This window comes from Aquarana catesbeiana, linkage group LG03 (genome assembly GCF_042186555.1).
Source record: "Aquarana catesbeiana isolate 2022-GZ linkage group LG03, ASM4218655v1, whole genome shotgun sequence".
In the NCBI taxonomy this organism is placed as follows: Eukaryota; Metazoa; Chordata; class Amphibia; order Anura; family Ranidae; genus Aquarana; species Aquarana catesbeiana.
Window position 1 is genome coordinate 123,967,178 of NC_133326.1, and position 10,491 is coordinate 123,977,668.

The following is a 10,491-nucleotide window of genomic DNA, read 5'->3' on the forward strand; positions in this document are numbered from 1 at the left end:
GCCACAAGCAAGCTCCTGCACCCTCTCCTTCATTTTGTATATCTTATTTGCCCACAACCTTAGTGGCTTCTGAGTCATCGCCTACAGAGATTCTATCTGATTCTCTGTCACTCCAGTCCTTGACTGATGAGCTTACCCCTAACGCCGGTCATAGACGCTTCAGTAGGAATTGGCTGAGATTCCTACCATGTATGGGCAGGCTGTTGGATTTTACATGCGATTTATTGCTAGCGGTTGTTATAGCCGCTAGTAATAATCACTGTGTTCAGTCAACAGGGACTGCTTGCCTGAATAAAGGAAGTCTGCCTTTAGAGACATACAAGGACTGTCACCTGACTTTAATAATTTTGAATCACTAAAGCCGACCATACATGGATTGATATTCGTCCCATTCATCAGGAACCAGACGAACTTTGATCAATCTATGGGCAGGCTGATTATACCTTAGTCCATTGATAGCGGTAATTATTGTATTCTGCTGGACAGGAAAACTCCCCACAACCACCCCCCCAACAATGCCTCCACGGGAGTCGAGCCATTTTCTTTTGTTGCAGGAAAAATCCCTCTGTCTATAGCCGGCTGGAGGAATCGCAGTCTACAGCAATTACTCCCAAACTACAGCCTTTTCGGCTCCTTTTGATGCAGTGTGCACCACTCTGAATCAAACAGATCAGCCTCTTGCTTCTACAAGGGCTATTTCTGTACATATTTTATATAGAATTGGTCTATTCTATATAGTGCCTAACAAGGCACTTACTTTTCCAGTAAAGAGCGCATCTGTTAAGGGCCCAACTTCTAGGCAGTTAGAAGCCCTTTCCATTTCAGCTGGAATGGTCTGCTGGACGCCTCCTGTCTTATTTCACCCCCATGTGTTATATCGGTACATATGTACAGGGCCCATTAGTAGTGTTGTGCTGAACTACTGAATTCTTTTTTATAAAGTATTTAATCCGCATAGCCTTAGAGGGGCAGCATCTTTTCTGACATGTTCTTGACAATATCATCAAGGATGCTACTTGTTGGCTAGAACATCAATCTTCCTCAGCAGAAGAAGCCTAAGGAATAGGCTGCAAAGTATTTTCCTTTTTTTGTGAATGTTAAAAAACAACCCTTTTCGTTTCTTCAGCCCCCCCAACCTCATCAAGATCAACCTAGCTTGTCCCCACAATGTGTGACACTTGGTTTGCCAAATCCTCAGACAAACCATCCTCTGCAGTTCCAATCCCTGCCCCGTCTCGATTTCTCACCTACAAACTTCTTGCATTACCAAACACATTTTCATATCTCCATCAAGCCCTCTTAGGTCTTCTGGATCAAGATGTCCTTGCCCAGTTCCTGTGGCAGAACTGTTTTCTAGGGTTTTACTCCAATCTGTTCACCATTCCCTTGCCCAAAGAGGGCATTCACCCCATTCTGGATTTGAAAGCTCTAAATGTCTTCATTTGGGTCCAGAAATTTCCGAATGGAATCTATCAGGTCTTTCTTTCTGGCTTCTGCGGACATCAAAGATACTTTCCTACATGCTCCCATTTTTATCAGCGATTCTTATACTTTGCTGTAGGGCATTTGCACTAATTGGTCATGTCCCTGTCATTTGGCCTCTCGTCTGCACTTTGAGTATGCACCAAAGTGCTGACCCCAGTACTATCCCTGCTGCTTTCTTATGGCATTTTCATGATGGAATATTTGGATGACCTCCCGCTGAGTGAACAATTGGTGCAGGCTCTGTTGGACAGCGTGTCTAACTCTCCAGACAGTACAGTAGTTCAGATCAATCTTTAACCACCAGAAATATCACTGGAATCAACTCCATCAGTTGGAATATCTGGGTCTGGTCCTGGACACAGCTCAGTCCTTCCACAGTAGAGACTTTTTAGTCACTTTTGCATGGTCCTAATAGCAGCCTCCTTCAATGCATTTGTCCAGACCTTTGCAATGCAACATTCTGTCATTAGTGGGAATTTCCATCTGGTGTCAGTTTGTCATTGAGAGGACCAGGCTGTCCCTGGCTTGAAATCTGGCCCTGAAATCTTTCCTACTTGTCTTTTAGAGACATATTTTCAAGTATCCTCAGGGTGGATGCTAGAATGTCAGGCAGGGTAGGAGTTTGGGCACTCTGTCAGTGCAGGGGTCATGGTTGTCAAATGAATCTCCTCTCCTGATCAATATCCTGGAGCTTTGGTAGATTTGGTTGTCTCTACAGCATTGAGCCATTCTGCTAAAGGGTCATCCAATCCGGCGTTGGACAAGGCCATGGTGGTGTTCAATCATCAGGGAGGCATCCAAATTGCTCACCTTAAAGAGGTAGAATGGATTCTGTTCTGGGCACTCTGCACTCTAAGCATTGGACATTGTTACGAAGATCTCCTGTGCTGTTACTGCATGGACCTGGGAGATTGGTACTTTCATTCAGAAGCATTCCAGGACCTGCATGGCAGGTGGAAAATGCCAGGTGTGGACCTCCTGGTTTCCAGATTCAAACGGATAAGGTTTGTCTCCAGGTACAAGGATCCTTTAGCATAAGCAGTGGATGCTCTGTTGGATCAGCACAAGCTGATATATGCATTACCTCCCTTGAAACGTCTTCCTCGTCTGCTTCGCAGGAAGGCAAAGGGCATTCTGGTGCTCTTCATTGCTCTGGACTGGCCAAGGCAGATGCCTACTTTACAGTTGCTGGTGTTAACAGCATGGCTGTTGTAGCCCAGATTCTGAGGGGGCAGGGGAACCATTATCAGTTGTGGAGGGCATACTGCACTCCGTATGAGTATCCAAGAAAATGATTTTACAAGGAGTACAAAAATCCTATTATATGTATTTGGTGTCTGTCTGTTATGTATATAGCTGTACGCTAGCAGACTGAGCTGCGTGTGTTTTTGTTTTTGTGTCACAGGCCACATGTGTTTCTTTTCCTGTCAGCTGCTTCAGAGTAGACAGGTGATAATTCAGAGCAGCAGCTGGCATAAATGCAATAAAGGGGGGGGGGGGGTGCCAACTAAAACTAAGGATCTATTATTCCTGTGAACAAGGAATTGGATGATTCACAGATAAATGATATTTACCTCATATGCCTCTCTTTGTAGGTGCTATGCTTACACTTGAAAAGATTCCATTGGACAGCATACCTTAGAAACAAAGTGGACACATATGTAGAATTTCCTCTGCGAGGATTGGATATGAAGTGCTTCTTGTTGGAGGTAAAGTGTGTACATTTTACTTCAGCATGGCCACAGGCTAGTTGGAGACTTATCACTTGTTAGAATTATTATATATGTTATCTTTATTTTTTGGTTTGTAAATATCTTGTTAACATAACTCAGATGCACTTACACATGTATAATTGAGGTGCAGTTCCACTCTTTTGATCATTAATGGTAACTTGCCTGAATAAATTAATAAATTGCATCGGTGATCATATTTCTATAGAGTGCCAACATCCAAGCTAGTTAAACACAAGAAGAAAACCCCTAAATGGACTTTAAAGGCACTGGCCTAGTAAGTTATTGAAAAAAGTATGATTTATTAAACGTAATACAAAAAATAGCAATAAAATAATGACAGACTCCCCCCAAGGGGCAATGGACTGCTAAGGACACTGAAGCCAAAAAGATGGCTTCACTCTGTGCCAAATAGGGACAGGCTGGTGGTGCAAAGATGGTTTGAAAGTATGGAGATGGTATATACTTGCAAATAAACGGCAGTCACATGGAGACACGTCCTGGCATCCAAACCAAAAGGTGGATGAATCTGGCATTATTTCAATGCCATCATTTCTATGCAATACTAATGCATATCAGCAAGACCAGCTACTTTAAGCAGGAGGTTTATGGAGATACAGTTGTCATTTGTGACACCACTACAATATACATACACAACTGACCTTCTCATAACACCCCTGAAGAAAGAGACTTTGGATACTCTGAAAAGCGCCGGGTGAAGCCAGGGAATTTCATAGTGCAACCTGTGTGTACAGCAACTGTAATCATTCCAATGCATTTTATTGCTATTTTTTGTGTTATGTTTAATAAATTATATTTTGCCAGTGCCTTTAAAGTCCATTTAGGGGGTTTCTTCTTGTGCTTGCCTGAATAAAGGAAGTCTGCCTTGGGAGACCTACAAGAATTGTCACCTGACTTTTTTTTGAATTTTAGTTTGAATCACTAAAGCTGGCCATACATTGATTGATATTTGGCCCGTTAGGCAGGGACCAGCCGAATTTCGATCCATGTATGGGAAAGGCTGAATGTACCCAAGTCAATCCATCGATCGACTTGAGTACAACCAATCTATCGGGTATTTCTACCTGTGGTTACTGTCAGTGGCTCTAGCTGCTAGCAGTGATCATTGTATTCTGCCGGCCAGAAAAGCTCCCCTCGCCTCCTGCCGGCATATCACAATAGCACTGCGGGAGGCATTTCCCCCATCAACGCTGACCGTGTTGATGGGGGAGGAATCGAGTGAGCAAATTTCTTTCCTTTCAGCCGTGTTCAGTTATACAGTAAATTAAAGTATTGCAGTAAAAGCCAGGCAACTGATTCTTTTTTCAGTAGGGGAAGTCAACAATGGCAGCTTATATATTTATCCCGGCCTGCTGTCACTCAAGTTGCCTGAGTTTTAAGTTGTGTGATATCTGGCACTAGACATTAATTATATAAAAACATTTTTTTTTTCCATTTGAATCAAGTAAAAAAAAAAATGAAAGAAGCTGTTGTATGATTGCTGCATGCATACCAACAAAGCAGTGCTCAGCAGAGAGTCACCAGTAACTGAATATTACCCCATTACATTATGTCTGTGGGTGACCTCTTTATTTATTCAGCCTTTTTCCAATAAAGGGCTGATTTGACATCCGGTAGTGTTATTGTGTACCATTTTGTCAAATGATTTCTTAAGTTTATCACTTCTTAATAAATTAAATATATATTTTTAACTTTTCCTTGCAACAGCCAGAAAATATGGGCCCAGAAAGTTGTCTTTATGATCTAGCAGCTGTAGTTGTCCATCATGGCTCAGGGTGAGTTGAGAATTTGTATATCTTCCTACCTTGGAGGTGATATGGGTAACAAAATAATCAATTTCTCCTTTTTTTTTTTTTTTTTCTTTTCTTTTGGTCAGCGTTGGCTCTGGTCACTACACAGCTTATGCCACTCACGAAGGTCGCTGGTACCACTTCAATGACAGTACAGTAACCGTGACAGAAGAGGAGACCGTGGGAAAAGCAAAAGCCTATATTTTGTTTTATGTGGAGCGTCCAGTCCCTGCCACTCCGGAAAAACTCTAAATACCTCTTTTCATTCCCATAAACTTCACACATGTCCACCTTTCCACTAATACTTGATTGGATTTTATTTTTACTTTATGCACTTTCACGGCTCTGTTGAGCATTGTCTGGCTGTCAGTGATAGAGTAAGATGTATTTACAGAACTCCATCACCACCTCTGCTGCCATAGAGATCTACAGTTCTCTCAACAAAATTTAATGATGCAGTATATACCTGAATTTTGACTAGGTAAAAAAATAAATAAATAAAAAGTCAATGTGATTATGAAATAAGTTGATGAACGATAGTGGAACTCTGAATTTGGCTACGTTTTCTGCTGATTTACAGTGAGGGCCCAATTCTAGAAACTTTCCTTTTTTGGGGGACATTTTGATGCAGTGCCTTAAACTGGAAGCTAAAGGCAAATAATGTAGTTCTAGCCATGGTGCCTCTTTAATGACTACAGAAAATGGGCCTTTGGAAGAAGTATGATTATCAGTTTCATGGGGCAATTACAATGATCTGAACATTTGCACTCTGTACATTCAGCAGTTGTTAATGCGCTGCCATAGCGCAATGTCTAAGCACTCAGGCCTGGATACACGTGAAATAGTTTAGGTTTATGTACGATTCAATGTGAAGTTGGAATAATGCAGTTCTACCTTATGTATTGTCAATCCTGTACCAACTTGTGTTGTAGATGATCCCAAATTTGGGATCTGGTAAGAAGAGACTCTTTAATGTTCTTCTACACATTTTCTCGAGTAATGTGTCATCTGAAGCAACGTTAAATCACTTTTGGGTAATCTTTCTATTTGAGAGACTGTCACTTGACAAGTCACTAAAATCCTTATTCAGTAAAGATTTGTTATCCTTAAGTGCTCTAACCCTTAGCAAATAGGAATTCACCTTGACCTGTTCTCACAGCAGAATGACTTTTGGTTGGTCGCTAAGGGTTATTGCACTTATATTGATCCTTACATTGCCTAAAACATTTCTAAGGTAACAATAGTGTTGAACTGCATGCACTTTCTTTTAGTCTTCAGAATAATGCTGTGTTCCAACTGAACCCAATGGATCATTGAATTAGATACCGCTGCAAATGCTGCATCCAAAAATATGTGCTCAAAATTACAAGCGAATAAACCTCCGACTTTACTGGCGTGAACAGGGACATACATAGTCTTATGTAAAAAAAAATAAAAACGTAATTTTTATCGTTACAAAACATTAAAATGCATGCAACCGAATGGTCAGAATGATCCATAAAAACATACTGTGCTTTGTTGCACTGTCAATTATACACTGCAGCTTTTTTATCACTCCTATTGATATCAATTTATTTACACATAGACAGATTGCCTTAGAAACAACTATAACATGTAAACTAGCCCTCATGAGTCCATGCGTTTCTCGTTCCTGCTTCTTCAGGACGCATGAGAATTTAAGTAGTGATAACCTACGAGTAAAGAAAACAAACGTACTATACAAATATCAAAGTTACATACTCATTAAATGAAAGGAATGCTCTATGTCGACATTCAAGGGTATCATCAATGTCTCCCTAGTGGAGGCTGGTTTTAAAGTGGTCTCTCATTGGTACTTGGAGCCCGAGGGCTTACACAGAATGTACCCAGATTCTTCTGCTCTTTGTTCTCAAGGTTGTGGACAAGTGGGCTCAAAGTTCCACACGTGGTCATGTGCTAAAGTGTGGCAATTCTGGATCAGAGCCCACTTATTAAAAGAGAAGTATGGGTTTTTTTTTTTTTTTTCAGAATCCTACTTACCAAAGTAGATGCAGCATATTTCCCCCCGCCGGCTCTAGGACTCCGAACTGAGTAAGCAAACACTGCCACTTGTTTGGTTCTCAGGGCTCCCTGAGCAGATAGCTGGTGATTGTCAGTCACCACTGTCTCTACCGCCTGACCCCCTTGAAGTCAGTGTAGGGGGCAGGAGCGCCCAGCTCAGGCTCTTGGCGGTTTGCTGAGAGCCTGAAATGCCGGTCCAGACATGGGCGGATTCCGACTTCATTGTCGTGATCTTGCCTGAGCCTGGACCAACTCTCTGGCGTCTCCCGAGCTTTGGCTATACTTCTCCTTTAATATACTTTGTAACCATAGTGAATATTATCAAAGACTCCAAAATTGCTTTACTAACTGAACCTGTGGATGAGATACCTCAACGCAGGCTCTAATTTATGTTTCTGGTGGCCAAAATGTCTATCATCACTGCCTGGAAGAAACCTGTGGCTGAGTTGGTGATGATGAAGTGTAAGTTTACCTAGATAGTGACTAATAAAAAGCTAGTCAGCATACTTCATGATACTTCTGTCTGGTTCAAGAGAGTCTGGAATCCATGGATACAATATTGCCAAGCACCTACGTAGGGAGCACTCTGGGGGTGCGGATCGCACAGATCTCGACTCCTTTTCTTCTACTTTTAATTCTTCATCCTTTCCCCCCTTTTTTTTTTCCTTTATGACTCTGCTTGCACTTTGTCTATTTTCTGAGGATATTTTGAATGAGGGGAATTTGTTTCTACCCACTGGATGGGTGGGTAGCTGAATTTAACCTACCAATTGAGTTTTTTCTTTTTATCAAGGTTTGTAATGTTGATGTTCCTACTAGTGATCCTATGACTTGTCAGTATGTTATTCCTGAAGCTCATTGTTGTCATTATTTCCATGTTGACACTTTATGCAGCCTGCATAGCAGTTCCACACTTATTATTGCTCTTCGATAAATCAGGCAGGGCCGATTACAGGCCTTATCCTTTCATGTTAATGTCTGCCTTTCATATTTTTTGTAAAAATAATTTCAATAAATACCATTGAAACAGAAAAATGACATTAATTTATACTCTACAGCCGAGTTTGGTATTAGTTGTTTCAAAGGCAATCTGTCTGTGTAAATATATTTCTATCAAGAACAGTGATGAACAAGCTGCAGTGTATAATTGGCTGTGCAACAAGCACAATATGTTTTTATGGATCATTCTGACCATTTGCATGTATTTTAATGTTTTGTAACAATAAAAATATGGTTTTTTTTTTACATATGACTGTGTATGTTGCCCTTCATGCCAGTAAAGTTTGAGGTTTATTTGTTTGGAATTTTGAACCCAGTGGATCCTAGGCCCAGGCTGTAAATGGGTCCTGGACTTCTGCCTAAGCTGATATTAAAGTGAACCTGTGCCCATATCATTCAGACTTAGGTATTTACATATTCTGAAGAAGCAGTAACGTAAGAGCTGAGAAAGATGGAGGGAGGGGAGCAGGACCCCCTTCCGTTGCTTGTAAAAGCAATCCAGTGGCTTGTAAAAGCAATCCTGATGAAAAAACCGCATCGCCTGCATCATCCTTGTATAACCACTGAAAGTCGGGCGGTATGCATACGTCGCCCAGCTTCAAGTGCTTAAAGGGTTTGTTTTTTTTTTTCCTACTGCTTAAGAATATGTGAATAGTTTAAGGTCTATAGTATTGGCACAGGTGCATTTTATGCTCTACCCCACTCATTCAGCTGTCAAATACTGGTACTTCAGTGAACTGTAGAGGCTTTAACATTTGACAGTTGAATGACAAGGGTTGGCAGACTGAGGCCTCTTGTACAGCCTGGGGCAAGGATCAAAAGGATTACTCAAGGATTGGTTTTACTTGAAGGGTGAATTCACACACTGTGTGGTGACAGAAGTTTTACTGCTTTGTAAAACACTTGTCCCCGGAAGGACACACAGAAAACAATTTGTTTTCTGTGTGCCCCATTCAAACTGCCAAGCAGTATAGAGCTGTGCGGCATACTGCATTTTATGGCAGTGCACTGTATAGCGACATGAATGAAGTGTACTTTTGTACACTTCAAATAAAGTTTGTATATAAAAAAAAAAAAAAAAAAAAAAAAAAGGTGCGCGTGATACGCTGAATCACACACAGTCGGGAATAAGCCCTAGAAATAAGCTCTTAGGGACCAGAACTATTTATGAAATAATGCTGCATGTCTTTTAGCTTACAGAAAAATGCCCTTTAATTACAGGTGTTTTTAAACATTGGTGACTCGTCATTCCTAATATCATTGAATCACGAATTCAGTCATGCAAAACCAGCAGTGTGACACAACTGAAACTTTGATAGTTCTCTAAAGCCCCTTTTTTTCCTGGGCATAGCAGAAACTAGCATTTCTGCCCATGTTTCTGCAAATGCACAACACGCTTGCGGTGTCATTATTTCTTAAAGATATTCCAAACATGGGTAGTAGTCATACAAAGCGTGTATGGCACAAAACACGATGGGCTTCCTGCCAAAATTTGGTACATGAGCTTCTTTAGCGTGATTTTGGAACGGGGGAAGGTCCATTCAGGAATGGTGCCACTCCAAAAACATGACGCAGTATGTTGCTGAAGTGTAAACGGGGCCTAAGGGTGTCCTCTAGGCATCCACAGATGGTCAGATTCAGTGATTCTAGGCATCAGTGTCACCCGAGCGGTCTCAGATATTTATTCAGCTTGTATCCATTGCATGTTGAGTACATTAGAAGTTGTTTTAACCTATTTCATACAGCAACATGAGTCTTCTATGGTCTCCCCGTAATAAACTGAATTTTTCTACATACCAGCAGAGCATACAGCAGGTAAGGTATTTTCCAGTGTCACTTGCAAAACTAAGTTGTATGTTCCAGTTTACCTTCACGTTACATTCCTGGGATGAGATATGATAAATATGTAATGTCCCATTTTATAAATGGATGTAAATCTCTGTAGTAGTGTTAGAATGACCTTGGCAGCAGCACTGGTCTTGTGCATGTCTGTCTGTTACTTCTCTTGTCATCATTCAGCCCTACTGTTCTGATGTTTTCATGTAATAGTTGAAACTTTTTTTTTACATTGATAATCATACACAAAATGGGTTTCCTCTTGGGATTGTAGGCCATATTTAATAAACTGGATAGGAAGAGTGCTGATGTGCTTTATTACATTCTGTATCAATTAGATGAGAGCTTTATAAACCTCTTTCTCGTCCGTTGGGGGCAAAAGGGGAGGGGGATTTACTAAAACTGGTGCACACAGAATTTTGGTGTAGCTGTGCATAGTAACCAATCGGTGTCCAACTTCAGCTTTTCCAATTAAGCTTTGACAATATAACTTTGAAGCTGATTGGTTACTATGCCCAGCTGCACCAGTTTTAGTAAATCTTCCCCCAAGATGTTTTTTTTTTTTTTACCTTGGAGTTTTACTGCCGCCC

At 41.0% G+C, this 10,491-nt stretch overlaps 1 protein-coding gene across 1 annotated transcript in view; it reads left to right on the top strand.

Annotated features, from left to right (window-relative positions):
- USP3 (ubiquitin specific peptidase 3) overlaps positions 1-10,206 on the top strand; it is a 63,895-nt gene extending 53,689 nt beyond the window's left edge. Inside the window, exons 13-15 of the mRNA XM_073619147.1 lie at positions 3,081-3,194; positions 4,944-5,011; positions 5,113-10,206. Coding sequence (XP_073475248.1) covers positions 3,081-3,194; positions 4,944-5,011; positions 5,113-5,278 — 348 coding nt within the window. The 3' untranslated portion in view covers positions 5,279-10,206. The remainder of the gene's footprint in view (positions 1-3,080; positions 3,195-4,943; positions 5,012-5,112) is intronic.
- The last annotated feature ends 285 nt before the right edge of the window (positions 10,207-10,491 follow it).